General features: G+C 34.7%; 2 protein-coding genes across 2 annotated transcripts; both read left to right on the top strand.

The window, feature by feature from the left end:
* Positions 1 to 106: 106 nt before the first annotated feature.
* On the top strand, positions 107 to 9,512 carry LOC125666743 (helix-loop-helix protein 13-like). Its single transcript, XM_048900001.2, has 2 exons — positions 107 to 1,630; positions 5,180 to 9,512. Exons 1-2 carry the CDS (start codon positions 1,147 to 1,149, stop codon positions 5,263 to 5,265), a joined length of 570 nt encoding a protein of 189 aa, XP_048755958.1. The 5' UTR covers positions 107 to 1,146; the 3' UTR covers positions 5,266 to 9,512.
* A 1,597-nt stretch (positions 9,513 to 11,109) lies between these two features.
* LOC125666727 (uncharacterized) lies at positions 11,110 to 21,042 on the top strand. The gene is made up of 7 exons (XM_048899970.2): positions 11,110 to 11,275; positions 15,655 to 16,793; positions 16,956 to 17,047; positions 17,146 to 17,311; positions 18,091 to 18,252; positions 18,341 to 18,503; positions 20,457 to 21,042. Exons 2-7 carry the CDS (start codon positions 15,684 to 15,686, stop codon positions 20,723 to 20,725), a joined length of 1,962 nt encoding a protein of 653 aa, XP_048755927.1. The 5' UTR covers positions 11,110 to 11,275; positions 15,655 to 15,683; the 3' UTR covers positions 20,726 to 21,042.
* The last annotated feature ends 6,219 nt before the right edge of the window (positions 21,043 to 27,261 follow it).

The following is a 27,261-nucleotide window of genomic DNA, read 5'->3' as shown; positions in this document are numbered from 1 at the left end:
TAGATACCAATAACAACAGGGTTCGAATTGACCGGCTACCTAACATGGCTACGTCAACAAACGAAATCATTTGAAGCTGTGAGTTTTCGGTTCGTATGGGGCTTAAAGAAATATTTGAAGGTATGTTTGGACACAAGTAGAGTAGGAAAATATGTTAGGAAATTTTTTATATTAAATTTATGAGACGGCGATGCAAGAATATAGCGATATAAGGCCTCAACCGTGCGTATTTTTTTCTGCGCCATAAATTGAAGGTTTTTATAAAGGGGTGGGGATCCGTAGTTCTCTGAACTGTCCCAATATTTTTTTCCAGAGAGCTACAGATCTGCAGCTAGCTCTAGATTGATGATGATCTTCCAAATGATTTTTGGGTGGATGGGTGAGAAGGTTTTTTGCCAATTTGAATTTTGTTAGACTTTAGAATGTGTTCTAAATGCAAACTATTCGGGAGTAATTTTTGCGAACACATTGCACTGAGATAACATATATGCAGATGTTCGGAATATCTTGTGCTAGAAATTGTGCGCGTGACCATTTATACTAGACAGTATCTCTGCTTTCTCAAGTACCTACAGGAACATAACGAGTGATTGAATTTGATAATTAAGATTCTCAAGCATTTGAAGACACACAAAAGATGCTCCAATGAACAAATCTTCCAAAAGGAATACACACGCGACCAAAATTTTCTTCTAAAACCCCAAGTCTTGCCGTGAAAATAGGGGAAAACAATTACTGATTCGCGACGGGAGTCTTTCGCGTCGCTGAGTCGTCAAGTGCCCGCGATCGTAATAGTTTATTGTGCATTGACAGCGACAGTATGGAGATGTCATATGCTATTGGGGGAAAACAAGGCGAAGATTTCGCCACTCGGAACTTATGGCCCAGTAGCGAACAACGGGATTTTAATTGCCTATCGCAGTTGATTTTGACATTTAATTATCTTAAGATAAAAAGAGTGGGTATATAAACCCCTCCCGATCGTCGCAAAATTATGTCTAAACATCAACATTCGGATTCATTTCTGCAGTTTCCCCTTAAGACTAATTTCTAGCGATTACTTTTCAATAATTTTAGAATTACATTTCAAAGACATGAAATTTCGGATTTTTATAAAATCCCACTATGTTCTGATGTTCATTTGAAATGGAATTTTCTCAAACTATACCTGTACGATTTTACGAATATTGCTGCGCTTTTGAAGAGGAAATTGAAAACTGTTGCAAAAATATCACCAAAGACTTTATTTCCGGTGCTAATTTCAACGCGAGACCATACAAATTATACCATTATCCAAACCATAACGAAGTGTTTGAAGATACAGGGGACTCCAGATTACCTCCCTTTGGTGACGAGAGTTCAGAAAAACCACCCAGAAACGCTGCAAATTTTCGAGAACGTCAAAGGATGCTTAATATCAACACTGCGTTTGAAGAATTGAGACTTCACGTGCCTACATTTCCTTATGAGAAGCGTTTGTCAAAAATCGACACCCTTCGTCTGGCTATAGCATACATCGCTTTACTCAGAGACTTGCTGACTACGAACGTTCAGGACCCCATTGATTACGTGGAGGGAATCCTGCATTCTCCAAACCTTGCGGAATCCCAGGTGCTTTGGAATACAAGCGGTAAATTATTTTAATATTGTCTTTCTTTTAATTTTTATTCATCGTAGGATGCACCGGGTGTTGAATTTGATTAAACCCTCTGTGGTGAGAAGTTTACGCTCTATCCGACTTTTACGAATTCCTTTACCGCTTGCCGTATAACGCATACATTTTTAAAATAGATGGATTAAGAGGGGGGGGGGGATAATAATAAAAATTGCATTTCGTATTTTTGTAAATATAAATGTTACTTGACAATCAAATGATCTTTTCAAGTTTAAAATATTTGGTTAGAAAAAAGATAATTCAATTTTTCAAATTATTTAAGGCATATATACGTACTTCATTGTGTCAAAATAAATGAAGGGATTAAATTACAAATTATAATTTTTAGGGTATCTATATTCTAACGATTCGGGAAAAAAAGGTTTGGGAGGGGGGAGGGGCATGTGGTCAATGTATGACAGTTACTTTTCCCCACCCGTACTTTGGGGTATTGTTCATTTCGTGTTCTCTATGGCCACTTTTTACTATTCCGTCGGGCTAAGCCGCTTGGTTCATATTTGAAAAATCGAAATATTTCTGAATTTTGTAATTTCAATGTCTTTTTAAAATATGTTCATCTGATATATTTATTTTCCAATTGACATTTTCTTGTAAATTTTAATTGTAGCTTTTAAAGATATTAACAAAAAACGTTTTTAATTATAATATGATTTTTTTTTTTAGTTCAAAGTTTTTAATTAGAACCTGTATCTGATTTTTTTCCCCGCATTTTTTATTATATACTCACATCAATGCAATTAATCACAGTAAAAATTAGATTCTAAAATTTCATATTTGCAACAAAACACTAATTCTCTTCTTTATCATTCCGGGAAAAAAACAGATCATAATTATAGCCCTCAAGGCGATACGTTTTTTTCTTTTTTAATTTTCAGTATTCCATGCTAAACACCGTATTCAGAAAGCGTGACGCCCGTCCATGCATTGAATTATGAATACAATATCATGGTTACTCAACCATGAAGCTTGGACTCGGGGTGTACCGAGTGATTTTGTATAAGCAAAAATCTTTTGTTCGTGGTGGGAAACATGTCTTGATATCTGGTCATACACTCAGCTTATGAGATCTGTTTATTTCATGCTTATTAAGGAAGTTCAGCATTACACCAAACATTTATATAATGGATCGTTAAAACACCTCCTATGAAGTATGATTTCACCATCGTCTCGATAGAGTGATACAAGCTCTCAAGTATTTTATATGAATTTTTTTGTGATTTATTCCGGAATGATAAAAAGGTGCTTTGTTTGCAAGTGAGATACTCCAGAGTCCAAATTTCGCTGTGATTTGATGCATAATATGAATATATAAGAAAACATGCTTGAACCACTCAGACGTTCTATTTTATAGATAAAAAATATGAATGAAAATTGAAAACGTTATTTGCTTGTATACTTTAAATCTACGGATAAAATCTTTTTGATAAACATGTCAATTAGGGGGGAAATATATCAGAGAATGTTTTAAACAGAAATTGAAATGTAATGGTCGAAATTCAGAAATATTACGATTTTTCAAATTTGGACCAAGCCCGATCGGAATTTTTAAAAAAAGGAGACATATTGAAAATAGTAATCAGAAAACTACATTCCCTTGCTATGAAATGGTTTACAAATTAAATGAATTTATAAAGGAAACTAATTTCTTGATTAAAAAAATGCATACATTTAGCAACAATAATTATGATTATTTTAGTAATTTCTATACATTTTGATCGAGATCGGTACTTTTCTCGATCGTTTTCATATACTGTGATTTTTTAAATAATGAAAGAAAAATGTTTTTACCTGCAAATATTTACCAGGGCCGTAAATTACATGGAGGCGGAGGAGGCAGCTGCCTCCTCCAACTTTTGAGCCAAAAAAAATTAAAATTTAAAGTTCATTAGAATTTATGTTGTTTCCAATAACTAAGAACATGATACCTCCCTTAAAAAGCATTCCAAATCTTTCTTTTAGAATGAGTTAGTCAAGTAACATCTTAGAAGGCCCTAGAATCAAGGATTTTGCACGAAACGTGTTCAGTGTGCACAAAATGTGCTCAGCGTCTGGGGGCCTGGGCGGCCCCCAGACCCCCGCCTAATTTCCTGCCTCCTCCAAATTGAAGGTTAATTTACGGCCCTGATTACAGAGTTAGGAATGCTATTAGTTTTGCAAATTTATCTAATAGTGATGACAGATTTACTCTTATTGGTTAAGCCAATTTTTTAGAATTGTAATGTCAATATTCAAGAAATGATATCACTAGCAACCTGACAATTGTATTGTACATATGTTACTTTTTTTTTTATTCATTCATTACCTGTTCGCCACTATTTGTTTTATATGTTTGTACTTTCATTCCTCATGTGAGGCCAAAAAGTGAAATAGAAGTTTCAAAGATTATATCTGAAGTGATCATTTCGTTTCAATTTCTTTTTATAATATGATATATTTGAAGATTTTATCTGTAGATTTAAAATATATTAACAAATAACTTTTTAGATTTTTTTCTAAAAATTTAGGACGTTATATCTGAGTCCTATAGGTATGTTTTATCAGATATTTATATCATGCACCAAATCACAGCGAAATTTGGACTCTAGAATCTCTTATTTGCAAACGAAACATCTTTTTTATCATTCCAGGAAAATCACAAAAAATTCAGATGAAATATTAATGAGAGCCTTTAAATATCACTCTTTCGATGGTGAAATCATACTTCATAATAAGTGTTTTAACGATCAACTAGTTAAAATTTTGGTGTAATGAGATCCCTTAATTTAATACAATCATATTACGATGTTTTATTTCATAAAACAGCAACACAGTTTCAGTCCGAAAAAGCAAATTTTCTATGTTTATTGAACATTACCACTACAGTTCTTAAAAACATTCGTTTCATTAAAGGCGTATTGCCAAGAGGATATCAAAGATTATTGTAAAATTCTAAAGACAGTAAGAACTGTTTGTCGTCTTCTAAAAGTGTATATGACCAATATTTACACATCCCAACTCTAAACGAGTAAATGGTTTGGTATATATCTAAACGGTAATGACATCTTGCAAAACTTTAAATTGAAGAAAAAAAAGCTTGGTCTCTACAGGGTAAAATGCACAATCTTGATAAAAATACTGGTACAAATACTAGATTTGAAGTACCTAAAGTAATTTTTTTTAATCATCAGTGGAATCGCAATTTAAGGTCCTTATTCAACCTCTCTATGTATGTAGTACAGTGTAAGTTCTATTTTCGTTAAGTAATTTTTTATATATTTCATTTTTAAATTAGAAGAAAAGTTCAAACCTTTTTAGTATTCTTTACCAAAACATAATTAACCTTAGGAATCATTTGTCTATCTTGTTACATAATTTGATCTTAAAACATACTGATTTCGAAAGAATATCGAAAAATTAAGAGAAGTTAACTTTTTTATGTACTATAGTATGCATTTCGGTTGAGAGAATTCTTTTGCTTTCGCTTATTTCATGAATTAGAATTCTACTTGAACATTCTGCTTTTAGACTTAACAGCAAGGATTGCCTGGATTAAATGGGATAATCTAGGTGTGCACCGCAGACAGAAGCCATCTTATCAGTTCCAGACGTAGACCTGGGAGGAGGAAGCTTTGCTACACATGCGCATTGACCTACATAAACGATTTTCCCCGTGAAGAAATGACTTGAAGGTTCATGCATGTGCACTGTGTATATTTATTTATTTATTTTTGCCTGTACTAGTTAGCTATTATACACATTTACTTAAAAAAATGTTTATTTAAATGTCAAATAAATTATTTTATGATAATTATGTTTCCCTGTTAATTAATGCACGTTGAAACATTTTAAACCAACTCTAGAAGTTAATTTCGATCAAACAATTTTTTTAAAATTTTTTTTTTTAAGTTTCAAGATTTTTATTTATGAAACAAGACAAAACATATACAAATATACAAAAGAAATGAAATGCATGTATAAGATACAATGTGTATAAGATATGGTTATTATTTTACCATGAAATCAAAATACAGTATATGTCAAACAATTGTAGTTATTAATTTACATCAACATAATTTCAAGTGACGGAATAATACATATTTGGCAGTTGTGTATGATAAAGATAAGGTGGGTTGTTGTTGTTTTTTTCAAAAACGCCACGCTGCCACAATGAGTCCACACAAACAAAATTTAAAAAAAAACGAAGTTCCATCACTTAGCAGTATGAAAGATTTTAATTCTATGTACATGTATTTTTTTTCTGTGTACATGTATCGTAATTAGAAGTGCGGGCTAACGGAAGTGATACCTCATTATCAATATCCCCAAAGGATAGAACCTGCATGCGAGTTAATTCTCTTTTATAATTAGCATTGTTTGTGAATTCTTTTCTTTGTCTAGTCAAGTGGACAATATGGGAAAAAAAGAGAAACAGAATTATGAAGGAACAAGACTAAATTATTCAACACTATTGATCGCATTAAAAGTGAACTGACATTAATTATTTTTTTCTATTAATTTTAGGAAATTTTTAAGGATTTTTTTTTGTGTTGTTGGATGGAAGTATACCACGAAAAAAAAAAAAGACAGAAAACTGCTTCATTGCTCGTAACGCAGGATGCAAAGTTTGCCGTCTTCTTTTTTTCGTGGTGTACTTCCATGCAACAAATATAACTTCATTCCTATCATTCAAATATTTTTAAAACATTGAGTTTAAACGATGTATTCTTGGACTACATTCTCTGTCATTTCGAGATGGGCGTATCAACAACTGGAAATACATGAACTAAATTCGTTAATGGCGGCTTCCACGAAATGTTTACTGTTGAGCAAACGGGTTTCTTGTGAACTGAAAAGTGCAGTTTTGAAAGGATGAGTTAGAGATTAGTCCTGTAGAGAGAAAATGGCTGACATTTTGTTGAGTGGAATTTACTTATTCGGTACCCACTGCAAGCGTGGGACATGTGTATGACCAGAGACCAGACAGGTAGGGTTCTCTTGAGAGTTGCCACGGCTTCCAGGTGGACCAATGAGTTATGTAGAACGTCTTGCGAGTTTTACCAGTGAATTGCTAACTTTAGGCATTGCTTTTGATGATCACCACAAAGCCTAATTATTTCATCATACTTTATTACCATGAGATAGTGAAGATGATAAACGGGGATCAGTCTCATAATTCTAATAAAGAATGTAGAATTAAGAGAAAGGCAAACACAGACTCCTGGCCATACCAGAGGTGGGATTAGGTGCCTAGGAGGAGTAAGCATCCTTTATTGACCGGTAACACCCGCCCTGAGCCCTATATATTGAGCAGGTAAACGGAGTAATCCGTAGTCAAAATCAATATGTAAAGAACGGCGTAATAATTGGTATGTTCAAAACACATAAAAAAGCATTCGTTTTGATGATAGGTTCTATTTGTAAATTGGATCGTTATAACGACCATAGAATAGTTTCCGCCGTGGCCATTACTCAACTAGGTGACGAATTGGGTATAGAAAAAAAGCTTTTTAAAAAGGCAGTTCCATCGTCACCTTAAAAGTATCGGTGCATTGTACCAGAAGTTCTAAGGGGGACCGGCAGTGCTGCTGACCTTCGTCAAGGTCGTCACATATTGGTATCGCATTTAAGGAATACGGAACTAAACTCAAAAGGAACATTTAGAAGAATCTTGGGTACATATGGCAGAACAATTATCGACCAAACAGTCTGACGGAGAGGGGGTTAGACCCTGTAGACAGTTGGCGCAGTTTTGACACATGACACATTTCATACCGCTCCTGTGAATAATTTTACCTTTAAATATTATGTTTTTTTATCCAGAAAATCCTCAACTAGTTGGGATAGAACAGAAAACGTGAAAAGTAGGTTAATCAGATATATAATGAGTGATACAAAAAAAGGATTCATTGTGCAATTTTCCTTATGAAATCAGTTCTTAAAATGTAATTTTGTTATGTTAATTTTTTAAATTATTCACAGTTTGATGCCAGGGAGACTACATTACCCATGACTTTTCGCGCGCACTGAGAATTTATATTCAAATATCAAGATTATAACCTTGAATGTGTACAACATTGTAGATATCTTGATACACATTTAGTGCATCAGGTATTTTCTCCTTTGCTCAAAGTGAGTTAAATATAAAAAAGCTCTAAAACATATTTCAAACTACAAAAAATTCTATCAATGAATCCTAAAATCAAAACATCTCTAAATGTACTTGATCACACAATTAAACCAATTCTTTTATATGGATGCGAGATTTGGGGATCATTCAATTGTAAATCTAGTAAATTCAGAAAGGAGGATAATATCTTATTGGATCATATTTACTCTAATACCACATGTGAAAAGCTTCACACAAAGGAATGTAAATTTCTTCTTGGTGTGCATAAAAAATCAACAAATTTTGCTGTTTTATGGGAACTTGATAGATTCCCACTACACTTTGACATAGTAAAAAGTATTGTTAGGTACATGTATTGGTAAAGACTAGAATGCTTAATTGGAAGAAGATCAGAGTGAATTTCCTTTACTCATAAATGCATGCATTCTAAGAAGCTACATACTGATAACAAATTTTCTTGGTATACATCACTACAAATTATTTTAGAAAATATACCTTTAAACAGAATGAAAGGGATGTTTAAACAACAAGAGAAAGATTAGCAAATATGCAATTCATACAATTTTGAAGGATACCTACATAAGATAATGGCATAAACATTTGGGCGACCATAGGGATGGTAAACGACGAACTTATGTCAAAATTAAAGATCAATATGGTTTTGAGAATTATCTTAATATCATTGAGAATTTTGAGTCAATGAGATTCCTGAGTAAGTTTAGAATATCTTCCCACCATTTACAAATTGAAGTTGGAAGGTATCAGGGTATCCCAGCACATTTGTGATTCTGTTCAAAATGTGATTTAGCACCAACTTCCCGAACCTTGATTACTTTGAGAAGCGTGTATGGCTATTTACAATTGAAAATGAGTCAATCTTAAGAATACTAAGTCAATTTATATCAAAACACTGTAGATGACTTTGAATAATTTTGTATTGAACTGGAACTCTTTATCTAATATAATAGTGCTTTTGTTGCTTGTCTAGACATGAGGAGAAATGCTGCCTTCTATGCAAGTCATATTATATATTGGACAAGGATTACGCAATTCCTAATGCATCGTCCCTTGATGTCTTCTGTTGATTGGCAACCTATAATACATTCTTATTCAATAATATTTTCCCATGTAATCCAACATTTTTTCCCATTTTCTATTTGATATGATACATGTATTATTGAATTGCTGATATACATTAGATATGAGGAGGAATGCTATCAGAATAGTTGCAACTACTGAGACATACATATCGGAAAGCACTGTCCCTACATATCTTTGTAGACTGGTATGTCATACCTATCGCTTTCCTGGTGTAAGGGAGATAATTCAAATTACTCATTACTTTGCCTCACCTACAATATAGACTACGTACTATTCTTTATATGTTTTCAATATTGTTTATATTGATGTGACTTTTCTTGTCCTCTTGTATGTTTACAAATCATGATCATTTTTTGTATCTATGTTATGCCCCCAGTGATTGGCAAATAAATCTATTCTATTCTATATTACCTTGATTGATTTCTCAATTTGTTGCTTTGTTGTGTTATAACACGACAAATGATGTCCTAAAATGACAGTTTAACATCTCTCTCAAACTTTACTTACACTTATCACACAATATTTTGAATAGCATTTTTGACCTGTCACGTTTTATGAATTTATTTTAGTCTTTAGGATAAACAGTGGATGTTAAATTCTAGTCATTTTATTTCATTTGAGAGAGAATCTTCATCTAACTACTAGTACATATAGGTGTCTTATTGAAACACTATTCCTTAAAACAAATACCATTAAAACGTAATTTCATATTGCGAAATGCACCTGTATAGATCAAACTTACATGTATGACCAATGTTGTGGGCACACACACAGACAGACAGACATACAAAAATAATCCCACCTGTACAACAGAAATTACGAGTGTTAAGAACTTTTTATAGTGGATCGACTGCTACACGTACATAAATTTAAAGGGACTGATTCACGATTTTCTCCCAAATTTTGTTTTTCACTTTAAATGATCAAAATATACTGTCTAATATGTTTAGAATGTTCATAAAAAAATTAAGATTATTTATCCCGACAGAATTTCATCATAGAGAGTTTATTGTTTGTTTTGAAAACAAAGAATGAAGTGTGTTATTGTTTACGAATACGTTTTCAAAATAAATAGATATTGATCCAAGCTTATTATATATATCACATCGCAAGTATACTTTAGATAAAATGTGTCATTTATAAGTTAAAATTTGTTATTGTACAAAATGAAAATGCTTTAAATTACAAAATTAACGTTTCACCGGTTTGTTTGTTTACATAAAAAGACTCGAATCTTTGTTTACATAATACAGAATTATCGCTAAAATATTGCTCTTATCCTTGCATTCAGAGTGTCAAAATTTTGGTTGTCAACATTAAATGAGTTATATTTTTAAATTTTAACATCAAAAATGAAAAATATTTCTTTCGAAAAACGTGAACCAATCCCTTTAATTGTATTTATCCAAATCACACGCACACACACACAGAGAGAGAGATACATGCACACACACACACACACACACACACACACACACACACACACAAAACGCATACCACTTTCATTATAAAAATGTAGATTTCAAGTAGTGAATTTCCCTGGATGTATCACTTCAAACTCTACCGATTTGTCTGTTACTCGTATTGGAAGTGCATTCACAATGATCGAACAAAGTAATTGTTCGATTTTCTAATACATTAATTCTTAGGTACGAGTACTCGGGACTTTAATTTCAATAACAAATACAGTTCCGCAATCTCTCAGCAGAGGGCGAATATTACGCTATGCTACAACACCTCTGTCAACGTACATGTACATGTGTATTAGCAATCTCTACCCAGAGTTATCGTTCCCGTTACGCTCCACTAATACCTCTGTCAACGTCTAAAAGTTATATCAAAATGTACAAAAACTAACTTAGCATATCAAATTGTAATGATAATATCTAAGCAAATCAAACACTTCTCTGAATTTTTTAAAATCAGAAGATAGTAAATATGAGACACCTGAGCGAATTAGAAGGTTTATATAAATATTCATTCATTCAATAATACTAGTATAATCATGGAATTCGTTGGTTTTGTGAACCTACTTTAAGATTTAAAGCATAAAACTTAAACTTATAAAATTATTATCCATGATACTATAGGTATAGGTAAGTTTTGCCAAGAATCTTGTCATTTAGACGTTGACAGAGGTGTTGTAGCGCAGTGTAATACACCCTCTGGTGAAAGAATGTTCGCGGATCGCAAGTCTGTAACAATTGGGAAATTCCTAATCTATAAATATCTATGACACGCTGATGCACATTCGTAAACACTCATGGGTTTTCTATCTACTGGCTTAACAAGTCTAAACACAGACTAGACTCGCGATATACCTGCATATATTATATATAGAGATAAAACGGGAAGAATAATTAAAGTTGAACGATTTGAGAAAGTGTTCTAGGGTAAGTAGACTGTGCATGTAATGTAAAGAGTTGTTTTTTGTACCTGTTTCAGAATGTCGTGTGCAAATTGACAATTATTTATGCATAATAATTGATATGGGGCGGGTCATTGCATCAAATGCAACGGAAGTGGGCTTGAGGCGGAAGCTAGTATATTTCAGTTGCATTTCTCGCATCAATATATTATACAACGTGCAGGGGTGTGTGATTTAAGCGATGTATTAAATATCAACACGTGTCTGCATTTTTATCAAAATGACTTCAAAGGTGATTCTAAAGAGGAATCATATTTTTAAGTATTCTTTATTTATTTTCCACAATCCAGAAGACAAGCCCCTGTATTCACTATTGGTATGTAGAGGGGAACAGGGTAGGGGGCAGAAAAAGAAAGGATGGGGGGGGGGATAAACTTGATATGTGTTGGTGCTGAAGTTACATTATCTGAATATTCCATAGATAAGACTTAATTGCTGAAGCTATAATGCAGGTTCTTCACTTTAAATTCGAACTGGTGTACATGTAGTTTGAGGTTATGAAATTGTTTCTGCCCAGATTGAAAAGCATACACAGGCACGTATATCTGTTTTTCAAATACCCTAGATTTTTCCCAATCTGATTAAAATAAGATCTTTGATCCGCTCCGTTATTGTTATGCGACATAACAATAACGGAGCGGATCAAAGATCTTATTTTAATCAGATTGGATTTTTCCTCACCCCACTCCACCCCCGTCGCTACGTGTTTGACATATATATATAGGCCTATATACGTGTGTGTGTGTGTGTAACTGGTTGATTTATATATAGATAGATAGATAGATAATTACTTTTCGCAATGATCGGTAAAAGTATAGGTAAAAAATAAAAAAGATACACGAAGACGTTTAGTAAAGCTTTAGCACTTTCATTTAAAATCTTTTTGAAGCTGAAGCTTTATTAAACGTCTTCGTGTATCTTTATCATTTTTAACCTATATATATATATATTGACTTGATTTTATGTTACATTGATTCATGAACTCATACAGGCAGCTGTTTATATTGTGAAAAACTCACACCAAAATTCAATGTAGCCACCGATTCCAAAACATGACAATAGTGAGCTAAGGTTGTTACAGGAATTCAATATTCAGTGATCATACTGAGTGGCAAATGTCGGATTGAAACCTTTAAACTAGAGTATAGGTATTCATTATCCATTTTTGAGTGGTAATGGTGACTGAGGAGGGTATCTAACTTGTGAAGTATGTCGACACTACGTGATCAATTTTTCACCCTAGACTAAAGAAAATCTCAATGTGCCATGGCTCATTCTTCGCTCTTTATAAAGTTTATTTGCGTTATGGAGTAATGACAAATGCTTTATTTTAAAACTCCATTATTCGCAGTTTAATTATTTATATTGTACGCTAAGTGCACACAATGCATATAGACAGCGGGTTGAAATATGCATTTCACCATCAAATCCATGAATATCCCTATCGTTTCATATATACATTTAAACCTCAAATCTTCGACACAACCCGTGTCTTTACAAATATCACACACCAAACGACAAATATAAATAATTTGCATTGTTAACAAGAATGATACACTGATGCGCTGAATTGGTTGCGTCGACAATTTGAGGTTTAAATAACCAACGGTGTCGAGTACTTTTCAGTATATATATATATATATATATATAGAGAGAGAGAGAGAGAGAGAGAGAGTATAAATGATACAAAGCCAGAACTGAAAAGTCCACGACACCGTTGGTTAATTGTCGACGCAACCAATTCAGCGCATCAGTGTATCATTCTTGTGTGTGATATATATATATATATATATATATATATATATATATACATGTATATATATATATATATATATATATATATACATTCTGCGTAGGGTTATCACCCGATTTATGGCCATAAGCTACACACTTTTTTGATGAAAATGGATACTGAATTCATATTTAAGTAAAATGAATAAATTTCACCGTATGGAATTTGATTTATTGCTCACGATTTCTAAGTTATGACCAATAACGGGAAAACGTGGTATATAATTCGATGGGAGGGATGTTTGAACATCATAGAAATTATACATTACAAGTTCCTGATATTTTATAAATTTAATAGTTGTACTAATTACAACCAGAATAAACAAAAAATATACCAACCCCTGCATCTATTTTCTTTTTTGTATACCAATTTAAGTGTGCTGATTTCTACAGGTAGGGAATACCGGTAGGTAGGTTGTATTCGCAGTGATGACTCTGAAATGCATTCCGTTTAAAAACGAGCAGAGGGAATGCAGTAATAAATGTAGGTGGAGCGTCGCAGTTCATACCCCGGCCATGTATTTTTCAAAAACGAAAATGTGTTTTTTAAATATACATGTATTTGAGAAAACAACGTATTTCCAAGTTTCCATACAAAATGGCGCTTTAAAGGTGACTTTTTTTTTTAAAGTTTAATTTTAACCATGGTTTAAGATAGGAGATAACATCTTTGTATGTCAGTCGCAAATGTAAATATGAACAAGAAAGATATCAAATTTGATAATGTTGAAAATTAATATAAAAATTCGGTTGCTTCTGATATCGTCGTTTGTTTATGGAAACCAAACGGGGTCAGATTTCTACCCCGTTAACTGTAGCAATATTAAACGTAAAATTTAATATTGGATTAAACATTCTTTTTAAAGAATTTATCGATGAGTAAACTCTGGACGTTTTACTCACAAACGGAATAAAAGTGCGAAGTGCGAAGCTCTTTTATATTAAGTTTGTGAGTAAAATATCCGGAGTTTACACATCGATAAATTCTTCCAATGATTGATTCCTATAATTCCAATTCGTTTCCTGTATTATCAATTTAAAAAAATTGAATAGTTTTCCCGCACTATGTTATTTGTTTTCAGGCGCGTATGTATACATAGCGTTTTTGGATTTATTGATGTGTAAATGCTCAGCTTTATTTTTGTCCGATCAAAACAATTGTAATAAATAACATTGGAATAATCCGAATTATATAGAAATGCTAGAGGTAGATGCAGAAATGTTAAACGTAAATGTAGAAATGTTAAACGCAAATGTAGAAATGTTAAACGTAAAATCTATCTAGAAGTGTTAAATGTAAAATTTATCTAGAAATGTTGAATGTAACTTGACAATTGTAGTACTTATTAATGGGTTGGAATGACTGTTTCGATCAATGATCGATATAATCGGTATTTACATATAATTTAATATTTTTGAAGTTATTTCTATTTAGTTTTATGGATATGTGCAGTATACACACTAGCTGGTGTCACTGAATTCCCAATTTTCAATGTGGAGTCCACTCTGACTTTCCCCCGCACATGTCTCGATATAAAAGCGGGAGTAACAGTCAGATGAATCTCGGATTAGATATTAAATAGTCTACAAGCGACAATCGATTATGAAAAATAGAATCGATAATCGAAATCGAAGAGCTAAAAACGATCGACAATCGATTGTCGGCGACAATCGTTTCATCCCTAACAACCGGTCAAAATAATATCTATCCGAGGATGCGGCTTTTAAGAAAATAAATTTCATTACTAAGAGTACATGAGGGTATGAACTGTGACGCTTCCCGCCAGCATACGTCACGAAGCGCGTGAAGCGTAGTTTCGTTTTTATATTTACATTATATTTTCATTTATGTCGGAATTCCCAAGCATTAAAACAATATGTAGTGGCGGATTTAAGGGCTGCGCCCCCCCCCCCCTAAAATTTTAAAATTTAAGGTAAATCGTGGTGTTTTGTTCAGAAAAATATACCAAACGATAAAAGAAGCAATAATTTCTTCCACTCCCGGAGAAATAAATGACACAATCTTTTGATTTCTTGAATTACTTTATTGGGGGAACTTAATTTTTTCCAAAAACCCTTAAAATTTGCGTTATTTTATTAATTTCACCTTATTAAAAATGATAGAAAATAGTACAAATGACTAAATAGGAGACATATTTCAAGCCCTATAAAATCCAGGAGCTTCCGGAGACTTCGCCCCCTGGGCCCCCACCAGGGCTTCGCCCTGGACCCACTGCGGGCCTCAAGGCGGCCCCCAGCCTCATAAAGTGGCGCTCCCCGTAACCGCAATTCCTGGATCCGCCCCTGATATATACATGTCCTATGCATGTGTATATCTGTATTCTTACGCACATTGTATGACAACTGCAGTGTGTGAATTTGTAGAGATATTCAAAAGCAAAAAACATTGGAAATGTAAATATGATGAAATGAATAATAGATTAACAAGCCAAGTCAAAATACCTTTTGAGAATATAATGCATGTATACTATTTTTAGTGGAGGGTAATACAAAAATTTATTGAATTCATGGTATGCATGTTATATTTTTCAGTCATTGTCGTCTGCTATTTATCAAACATCATGTCGGTGAACCAACAGAGAAAGCGAGCTATGAAGCGTCTTATGCAGGACTATGAAGAATTACAGAGAGAACCAGTAGAGAACGTGTCCGCCATGCCGCTGGATTCGAACGTGTTTGAATGGCACTGCAACTTTAAGCACGATGACATCATATATCATCTCATTCTCTTTTTCTCGGAAAAATACCCATATGATTCTCCAAGCGCTGAATTTGTTCCTGTAGGTTTCCGCTACAACAGCGGCGCAACGATGTCAGGTAAAGTTGGAACGAAGGTGTGCCTGAATATCTTTTCCGATTTTGCTTACATTCACACAGAATGGAAAGACGAGAAGACCGTAGGATGGTCTCCCGGGTACACAGTGCAGACGATTCTTCTGAATGTCGTAGCTTTTCTTGCGGAGACGCAGTCAGGTGACTATTCGTGGATGAAGGATGCATCGGACCATAACCGAAAGCTCTCAAAGGGTTTCAAATGTGATTGTGGACACAGCTATGCGAAACCACTTCCGGCGTTTGACGCGGGTAAGCCTGAAAAAAGCGGAAAGAAAGCAGACAAAAAAGGCAAGCAAACTAATGCGGCAGCAAACAAAGCTTTACCGGAAATAATAGATTATGCATCGAAAGAACGCTTTAACATATCAGTAAAACCAAAGTCGAAAGATGAGCTATTTGGCTACGGTTTGATTGTGTCAGGGCCATCGCATAGACCGGCTCTGACAACACCTTGCGAATTCATCATCTTAGAAACCTTTGAGGCAATGAAAAAAGCAATTGGCTCTGTCAAAAGTGTCATGAAAGAAGATATCAAATTTTTTCTTCCAATGTACATCACTCCCAATCATGGCTCTATGATCAAAGATACTTTTGAACAATGTTTAAACGACGTTGCAGTCATTTTACCAAAATGTAAGCCGAATAAAACTCCCCTCGTGGACCTCATCATAAAGGTCATACCCAACTTGATGAGCGCAACCGTAGTGGAGTTCTCTAAAGGGACACAGCACACCAGTGACAACAGCTTGAATGGTTACTTCTCCCTGCATAGACTTTTTCTGTGGGCATTGGACACTTATCCAAAGTTACAGGGGGAAATTGACTCCAGACTTAAGGTTTATATTTACAGAATCTTTTGATCCATAATTTTAAACTTAGATTCAAATAAAAGTAAGATCTAAATTACGCAAACGCTGTTGTTGAAAAGTCATATGTCATATGTCTTGTCTAATTCCAGTTATTGTAGTCAGTAGAAAACATTTGACTATGTTTTACAGACATTTATTGACGACGTGGGCCAGAGAAACAAAAAGGCATGCCCTCATATCGGAGAATGGCTAATGCTTCTTGCAGCATCATTCAAATACACGTGAGTATATGGTTGACGGGACATGGACCAACATTTCATGGAAAATAAAATGAGTGACTCCTGACAATACAGTGACTGTCTTCTTGTGGTTTTTGTAGTTGGCAGGATGCTGCCTGGGCTTACCTATCAGAAAGCTTCAAAAGAAACGTTATGTGGTATGTAAAGGAAGACGCCAAACTGGGCATGCTCGACACGGACAAAAACTATCGCATCAACGAAACTCTACAGAGGACACTCGTTAGCAGGAAACTACTAGCCTTTCAGGTAAACTGGTGGTATTCTGTTTCTGACCTACTAACTCTAACCTTTCAGGTAAACTAGTGGTATTCTGTTTCTGACCTACTAACTCTAACCTTTCAGGTAAACTAGTGGTATTCTGTTTCTGATCTACTAACTCTAACCTTTCAGGTAAACCAGTGGTATTCTGTTTCTGACCTACTAACTCTAACCTTTCAGTTAAACTAGTGGTATTCTGTTTCTGACCTACTAACTCTAACCTTTCAGGTAAACTGGTGGTACTATGTTTCTGACCTACTAACTATAGCCTTTCAGGTAAACTGGTGGTACTCTGTTTCTGACCTACTGACATTTTGTTCTTCTATTAAGAGAGCGCCTTCAGGAACCGTTATACACTACACTATCACATAAAGTGAGTGGGACAGTTTACGCCTTAAACATGTAAACCGTGAAGCTTCGTCGACAATACCCAATGTTACCCTTATTTGGATGCAATATTTACGTGATATCTATTTGTCTTTTTAAGCTCTCCTCTGAAATTCCTTCTTATATTGAGTAGCCTTAACGCTCTTGATTAAGTGAAGGGATCTAATTTTTCGAATTCTAAATAGTGTTTTCTTTACCTTTGTGATTTGAACACTGAAATATTGTATATTACTAAATATACAGTATCTATTGACATTTCCACATGTAACTGAATTATATGTAGCTGAACTCTTGATCTTCATTTATTATGCGTTGTATTTCATTTTGCAGATTAATCAAAACTTGTTGAATTGACAAAGATTTTTAAATATGCTTTCCAGGTGCTCTTTCTAGATATCGCCATGCCCAAGGGAAAGTCGAAAGCAGATCTAGTAAAGCGATATGATAGCAGTCTTGGTTTCCCTACAGAGGAAATGGTGAAACAGATGAAGGATTCCATCCAGCTCATCAATAACATGAAAACCTATTCTGATTGGTTCAAAGTAAGTCACGTGATTAGACTGTGCGGAGTAATAACCATACATCAGACGCATTTTCCATGGATTGATCATGATGCTTGTACATTGCTAGGTATTGAAGATCAAACCTCTCCGAGATGATGAGGTGTTCGATAAACTGGTATCCGCAGTCCAGTACTCCATCGATACTGACGGCTACCACTGGACGTTTTGGAAGACAGGGGGAGGGTGGGGCGAGGTCCTCAGAAGATACAAACCCTACAAAAAGAAAGAAGGTGAGATACAACTCAGTCTCTTTTTATACCTCTGTTTTTAGACGGGATGTATTGTGGTATGGCGATCATGTTCGTCCGTTTGTCCCGCTTCATGCCCGACTCGTAACTTAAATACTATGAGACTTAGAATCATCAAACTTTTACAGCTGATATATCTTGGATAGAGGGTGGGTTGCTCTTTAAAGTTAAGTCACTGTGAACTTTGATTGAGACAATATGACCAAATACGGCAAAATTCTTCCTACTAGTAACTGGACAATTCTTTGATCTAGATTCATCAAACTTGGTCAGTTGATGCATCTTAAGAAGAAAATGTATCTCACTCTACATCAAGGTCACTGTGACCTATAATTAAGATGATATGGCCATATATGGCATAACCTTTTTTGGTTCATGTAGATATGATCCCTAGAATCAATAAACTTTGTCAATGTGTGCATCTGTATAGAAATGTAAATTGTAGTTTAAATTCAAGTCATTAAAATTTCTAAAATGGTAAGTATTTAAAACAAACCCAATTTTTAAGGGAGGTAATCCCTACAATATATATTAAGAGTAATGTAGTAACATTGTTATATAATCATTGCATGAAAAAATAAACTTTTTTGTTTCATAAAATATAGTTACATACATAACAATTAATATGAATGCTTATTTTGTTTCTAACATTAATACTATGAATATTTATATTTTATTTATATAGTATTGTACAACAAAAATTGCAAAGACATAACAAGCACATCACAGAACAGATAGAGAAATTGTCTCATGGAAATGAAGATCTAAGAACAATTAATCTGTCTATCCAATTAAGATACTATTAACCCCTTGGGAGTAAGTCATGATGTCTCAGAGTTCAGCTAGAGATAAAAAAAAAATTCTTGATAAGAGCTGTCCAGTTAAAAATTAATTAATGAGTATAATCTTTTTACAACCCAAAATAAGTAATTCATACCATGTGAAAGAAATTATCTATCTAAATATATGTAATAAAATGAAAATATGCTTACTCCTCCTAGGCACCTGATCCCACCTCTGGTGTGTCCAGGGGTCCGTGTTTGACCAACTATCTATCTTTGTATTGCTTGTAGGAGTTATAAGATTGATCACTGTTCGTTATCTTCACCTTTCATTACAAGGAATAATCTTGATTTTACCTCGGACCTAAAAGCAAAGATAGGGATGCAATCTGCAATCTTTGCACCAATTAAGGTTGATATGATTTTAAGCCAAGAACCTATTTGTTTATAATGAATAAACAAATCATGGCATATCATGTGCTGTGGCTGTGCACTTTATTAATAAAAGTATTCCTTATTTGAAATGAAATTATAGTTCAACAATCGAGGCTCATCCGAGCAAGGATAGCATGTGTCAGCCTTCATAAGCATTATACAGATGTTTATGTGTATATGAACCTGTTACTTTTTCAATATTCTTAGGAAAGATACTCAAACATTTACCAATTTACCCTCTCGTGGGGGTCTGGGTTAGAATAGGTCCTTAGTACACTTTACTTATCGTAAGAGACGACATGGTGCGGTTCTTCGGATGACCTGATCAGGATATGTGGCTCACGCCGGGTGTGACCGGTCGACAGGGGATGCTTACTCCTCCTAGGTACCTAATCCCACCTCTGGTGTGTCTAGGGGTCCGTGTTTGCCCAGCTATCTATTTTGTATTACTTATAGGAGTTATGAGATTGATCACTGTTAGTTATCTTCACCTTTCATGAGACCACAAAAACCGAAGCCCTGTGTCACAGCAGGTATGGTACGATAAATATCCCTCCCTGCTCAAAGGCCGTAAGCACCGAGCATAGGCCGGCATTGGTGACGTCTCCATATGAGTGAAAAGTTCTAGAGAGGGACGTTGAACAGTATTAGATTAATCAATCATTATTAATTCACCTATCAGGAAAAATATATAATTGACACAAGACTTTCCGATCAGATAAAGACGGTGAAAAGACTAAAGGCAAAGAGGAGGAAGCAGGACCAAGTCCGAAAAAGAAGCCAGCCATGAAGAAGGAGGACTCAAAGCCAAAGGGACGTGGTAGGGGAGGGAAAGCAGCAGCTGGGAAACCCGCAGGCAGAGGAGCTAAAAAGGTCAATGACGAGCCAGAGGAACCTGTGGGGAAAGGTCGGGGACGCGGCCAGAAACGCAAGGCTGACGACCCTGCGCCTGTGGGTAGGGGACGTGGAGGGAAAAAGAGGAAATAATTTTGGGGACTATGAAGTATAAATAGAATAAGTTTGTGAATTGTTATACATTAATGTTTTTGGAGTGTTTGTCAATTTAAACGTATTATGTCATATAAAGTTGACTGTTGCTGAAGTGCCATATTGCTTGTTTATATATTTTAATTGATAAATACACTAGAAAAACGGACGTTTGTGTACCTGTAGGTGTATCCATACTAACTACTTTATGTTCAAAGCATGTCACTTATCATGAGAAATAATTCTAATAACTACATGTTGTATTGTAGAGGTTGTCTCAGATATCAATAAAAGATGCGTAATTCTTAGAGAAAAAATTGTCTAGTTTTATAGTGAGATATTTCATTGAGATATTTCTCATTTTTAAATTTAATAGCACTTGGATATTTCATTGATATATTTCTCATTGACTAATTTTATGCCTGTGAGATATTTCATTGAGACATTTCTCATTGTCTAGTTTATAGTGAGATATGTCATTGAGATATTTCTCATTGTCTAGTTTATGGTGAGATATTTCATTGAAATATTTTTTGTACGTGTGCGATATTTTAGTAGGATTGTTAACTCCAGCTCACCTGGACCACAGCTTCTGATAGACTGTTATTTTGCATTCTATAACCCTTGTATACGAAAATAGCTGTAAAAATTCCTCTTTGATCCACGGTAAATTGGAAGAAAATATCAGATTCCTGGTCAGAACAATGTAAACATCATTAAATGATGATGAAGTATTGTATAAAATTTCACGACTATCCATTAAGCCATGTATGGAAATGTTATAATAACAAGATATTATACACCCTCCACCCCTTTTAGATCCACTGTAGCTTTTATAAAAATAATTAGATCCTTCTGTCCTGACAATATGCGCATTTATAAATGAAAATGAAGCGTTGTATAAAATTTCAAGTCTATCCGCTCAGCCATATAGGAATAGTGTTCACGAGCCTCTCTTAGATCCATTAACAGGTGTAACTTCATTGGATCCTCTCCTCATGACAATATGCACATCTACAGATGGCAATGAAGCTTTCAAGTTTATCCGATAAGCCATACAGGAGGAAGCGTTCACGAGATTTTGTTACATACCGACGGACGGACAGACAGAATGTGCAAAAACAATATGTCTCCAACTGGAAGAGGGACGGCATAATATAAAATGCATATACAAATATTTCTGGATCGGCAGGCATTTGTGTTGGTAAGTGGAAAAGGGATATAAGAGTTTCATGACATTACATTTTAATAACTCAAGTTTAGGACAAACAGGATGATTTCAGCTTCTCCATCGTCAACTTTATGTATATGGTGGTAAACATTTCTCGAGTACCAAGAGATTTGGGACTAACTGGAGTGGCGAGAGAAAAGTTTAACAACACGAGAAATGAAAACTCTTTGTGGTCTCTATCTAATCTATTATAACCCTTCAGTATTTTTTATCCTTTAATCATGATCATCAGCATTTATCTTGATTGATGTAATTTTGAATTGGCTGAGTTAGGTAATTGGTGCCCTCAAGGGTAGTTTACTTGTATTCAACAGCCAGATGAGGGTGTTCAGGGATTACTGATAGAATAATTATAAATACAATGGTAAGCTTACCCAATCAAGGAGCTTGGACTTGGGGTGTACCAAGTGATCTGCTACACGCTCAAATCTTTTGTTCGAGGTGTGAAACATGTACTAAGTAGCAATATTCCATTATCACCTGCATGTGGTGTTTATACACCTCAATTAATTCGATACGCAAGAGCTTGTTTTGCGTATAATCTGTTTTTAAATCGAGACAGGCTATTGATAAACAAGCAAATGTTGCAAGGGTTTCAACAGTCTCGTTTAGAGTCAACATTTCGCAAATAAAATGGTCGTTATAACGATCTAGTTCGTCCATACAATCTATTATTGGGTCAAATGCTGTCTGAAGTGTTTCATACCTATTGTTAGGCCGTTATTGGCACACTGACTTCGATTACGGATAACTCCGTTTACCTGATCAAGATTTAGGACTCACGGCGGGTGTCACAGGAGATGCTCACTCCTCCTCGGCACCTGATCCCACCTCTGGTATATCAAGGGGGTTCGTGTTTGCCCAACTCTCTATATTGTGTTGCTTATAGGAGTTATGAGATCGGTCACTGTACGTTATCTTCACCGTTCATTTACTACACAATTCAATAAATTTCTAAAGCTGTTTTATCATATATTCCTCTTTCATTGATAAAACGTATTACTCTTGAAGTTTCCTTGGGTTTCTTTAAAGAGGTGCTTTTCTCAATCTGCCTCGGGTTTTCTTTTCAGCAAAATGAAATCTGTGTTGCAAGATGTTATTTGCATTCCCAGCCATTTTGCTTTGATCTTTCTGGAAATTTCATTTTGGAGATTCATGCTGGCTTGGTTTCCTGAAATTAAACTTTAAAGGAAAAAGATGTTTAGAATTTCTTACTTTACACTACATGTATTAGGAATAAGTAAATACTTATAATGTTCAAATGACATTACATGGAATGAGTGTGGGATTTTATATATTTAGCTGTGACCTTCCCATTGTATGTTTCATAGATGGATAGTTGTATAGGATAGTAGCTGCTATTTCCACTACGGCCTTTCTTGTTTTTCTTGGTATTTCGAGTTGCACTCTCTTTGGTCTGAATTACATTGGTTTCCACTTGTCTGAATATTGAGACTGTCCTCAGATTTTACAAATGAGTTGAGTGTAGGCTATTTTTTCAAAACATTTTTCCATATTTTGAAAATGTGGAATTAAGCCTTTATCTATAATAGTTCTAAACTCACATTTATGAAAATCCTGTATGCAGTGATTTTGTGTTACACCATCACTTTGACCCCAATTCTTATATAATCTAATCTGGGTAGATCTACAGGTCCATTCTCGGTCTCAGATTCATTATGACCTCCACCTGCTCGTCATCACAAAATATCCATCATTGCTGAGGTTGCTAACATTTTGATAAATAGTGATTGGGTTGGAAAGTGTATCACTGCCAAACATTACCAGTTTATTGATATAATCTTCCCATATTTATGTAGCAATATTCCACTATCACCTGCATATGGTCTTTATATCTCTCAACTGATTCGATAGGCAAAAGCTTGTTCTGCGTATGGTCAGTTTTTAAATTGACGCAAGCTACTGATAAACAAGTTGATAGTACAGGGGTTTCAACAGTCTCGTTTAAACTCAGCATTTCGCAAATTCTATGGTCTTTATAACGATCTAGTTTGCCAATACAACCTATCAATTGGGTCAAATGTTGTCTGACGTGTTTCATACCGATTGTTAGGCCGTTCGTGACACACTGATTTTGACTACGGATAACTCCGTTTACCTGGTCAAGATATAGGGCTCACAGTGGGTGTGACCGGTCAACAAGGGATGCTTACTCCTCCTTGGCACCTGATCCCACATCTGGTGTGTCCAGGGGTCCGTGTTTGCCCAACAATCTATTTTGTATTGCTTGTATGATTTATGAGATTGATCACTGTTCGTTATCTTCACCTTTTATCTAAAGCTATTGACAAAGCTAGAATAGACAATTGACTGGCTAGTGTAACACAATCTGCTACAGGTATTTGGAAGTACCACTGTTCTTGAAAAATAATTTTGGAACAAACTTACATATTTTGGAGATAAAGATGATTATTCTGATGACAGAACAGTTACTTTCTCCTGTCATGGGATTTCTTTGTACACCAATGATGTAGAAATACCTATTTTGTTATTCAATTTCTAAGTCAATGTCAGTGCATGCCTTTCATATGACATTGAATTCATAAGCTTGCATGGAAGATCACATAATCAAAATTGCATATGATGCACATTATACTTAATTACACTTTCTTTGAAAAGCCACTTGAAGCCGAATGTCATGGTTAAAAACGTGATATGGTAGATCCATGATATTAAGTCCAATATAGCTACATTTTGTATACTGTGATTAACTCCAACATCTTTAAGGATAAACTTCCTTCAAAACAACTTCAAAGTGAAATTTTACAGCATTTACTTATTTAAAATAAATTTAGAGCTTGATATAAGCTTTAACATAAATTTAAAAAAAAACTACCTCTGGAAACCATGAATTGCACAAATGTGAATCTACTCTATGTCAGGAAGCTTTCATGCAAATTCCAACTTCCCTGGCCCAGTGCTTTTAAAAAAAAAGATTTTCCCAGTATACTGGCATGTAAAACCTTTGATTCTCTATTATGACCTCACCCTCTACCAAAGTGGTGGCATGATTTAAACAAACTTAAATGTACTTTTTCAGGAAGCTGTCATTTAAATTTGAACTTTTCTGGCCAAGTGGTTCTTGAGAAGATTTTTAAAGATTTTCCCTATATACTATTATGTAAAACTTTGATCTCCTATTGTGGTCCAACCTTACCTTGGGGTCATGATTTGAACGAACTTGAACCTGCACTATATCAGGAAGCTTTCATGAAATGTTCAACCTTTCTCGGCCAATGGTTCCTAAGTAGGTTTCTAAATGACCCCAACCTATTTTTGCATTCTCGTGTTTTCTTCTATTTTGAGAAGGGCGTTGCCGTTTTTTTTAAATAAATGTGAATCCCCTTCACCCAGGATGCTTATTGCGAAGTTTGGTTGAAATTGGCTCGGTGGTTCTGGAGAGGAAGCCGAAAATGTGATGATGGAGTAATTAGAATAGCTCCATCCAGCTTTCAATTGAGATGAGATAATAGAAGTTCGTAAACTATTAATTTGATACCGACAAGATGTCCACATGCCTTATTGGTCACTTGATTATCACTTCCTGCTCTACAGTACTATGCATTTAGTTTTTTCTTACAGATGAGATGATTAAAAAAATTGGGCAATTTTTAACAGATTCTGACCCGCTCCTAATTCCGTAGGGGTGCAAAAGTCCTGAAAATTACAATTTATATCACCCATGTCGTAAAGATGCTTCATATCAAATTTGAAAAGAATTGAAAGAGTAGTTATCAAGAAAATGTTACAAATGTTCAATTGTTAACATATTTAATTACTCACCATCTCGGTTTCACCCTGATACCAAAACCCCTAACCATGCGATCATGAAATATACAATTTTTAATGGACTCCATGTATCTGCTCATTCTAAATATTTATTCAGTTTCATATAGTATCAATAATACTAAAGAAGATGCTATTTAAATGTGTATACATAAACTCTGTATACCAAACTTGGCCCAACCTAGAGTTAGAACATATACCTTGAGGATCATAAAATTCTTAATTTTGGTAGAGGCCTTCCTGCTCGTTTTTCTTATTGATGTGTGGTTGTAGGGGAAATTGGGTCCCTTTTTGGCAGTTCTTGCCCTGTCCCTGACGTCCAGGAGTGCAGGAGTCCAGAATTTTCAATTTATATCGCCCTTGTTCCAAATATATATGCTTCATACCAAATTTGAAAGCAATTGGAATGGTAGTTATGAAGAAGTTCAAAATGTTCAGCTGTTAACACACGACGACGGACGCTGAGCAATTGCAAGTTATTTGAGTTTATTCAGGTGAGATAAAAAGTTTGTACATTTTCTATATATAATGAATCTATTCTGAAAAAATGTTGCCAAGGGCAATAACTCCTTTAATGGTAGTTTCTCTATTGTATGTCTATTACATAATGATTTCCCTGATATCCACAATTGATTTGTATGTACATTCTATTTGTAAAGTAGAAGTGGGTTTTTTTTTCAACCGTTGCAATTAAAATTTTGCCATGTTAACAAGTGTTCATGTATTTTTATTATACTGTTTATTGAAAATGTGTGTCTTTGTTTTATTATGAGGATCTATCACCATTATGTTTTTCTAATGTCAATATCGGTTATAGATTGTATTATGTATTTTTATTATACTGTTTATTGGAAATGTCTGACTTTCTGGTGCTCAATATCGTTTATAAATTGTTTTACTACGAGGAGATATCGCCATTATGTTTTTCTAATTTTCAATACTTCTATTTGAATATGCTTGTCTGTAATATTCAAAATTGTGCCAACATATACATTTTCTTTATCTATTGATTTAGTTAAAATATATCAAAAGGAAATTGATGCTGCAGTTTTTATACGCCCGTCTTTAGACGAGACGTATTATGGTATGGCGATCGTGTCCGTCTGTCCGTCCGGCTCCGTGTCCGGCTCGTAACTCAAATACTATGAGATCTACGATCTCCAAACTTTGTCAGCTGAAACATCTTGGGTAGGTGGTGGGTCGCACATTAAAGTCAGGTCACTGGGACCTTTGATCAAGACTATATGGCCAAATATGGCAAAATCCTGTCCGACTCGTAGCTGGACAATTATTTGGTTTAGAATCATCAAACTTGGTCAGTTGATGTATCTTCAGAAGAAGTTGTGTTGCGCCCTAAATCAAGGTCATTGTGACCTTTAATTAAGATATGGTCATATATATGGCATAACCCTTAAATTTTGAGCTCGTGTACATATGAGTCCTAGAATCAACAAACTTTGTCAATTTGTGCAGCCGTATAGAAATGTAAATTGTAGCT

The sequence above is a fragment of the Ostrea edulis genome, chromosome 10, assembly GCF_947568905.1.
Source record: "Ostrea edulis chromosome 10, xbOstEdul1.1, whole genome shotgun sequence".
NCBI classification, from domain to species: domain Eukaryota; kingdom Metazoa; phylum Mollusca; class Bivalvia; order Ostreida; family Ostreidae; genus Ostrea; species Ostrea edulis.
The sequence above is the reverse complement of the archived record's forward strand: the minus strand, read 5'-3'. Positions and strand labels throughout refer to the sequence as shown.

Coding starts and splice junctions, on each gene's coding strand:
- LOC125666727 (XM_048899970.2), top strand. CDS start 15,684: ATGTCGGTGAACCAACAGAGAAAGCGAGCTATGAAGCGTCTTATGCAG. Junction 16,794..16,955: donor AAATTGACTCCAGACTTAAG/GTTTATATTTAC, acceptor TATGTTTTACAG/ACATTTATTGACGACGTGGG. Junction 18,253..18,340: donor CCTATTCTGATTGGTTCAAA/GTAAGTCACGTG, acceptor GTACATTGCTAG/GTATTGAAGATCAAACCTCT.
- LOC125666743 (XM_048900001.2), top strand. CDS start 1,147: ATGGAATTTTCTCAAACTATACCTGTACGATTTTACGAATATTGCTGC. Junction 1,631..5,179: donor GGTGCTTTGGAATACAAGCG/GTAAATTATTTT, acceptor TTCTGCTTTTAG/ACTTAACAGCAAGGATTGCC.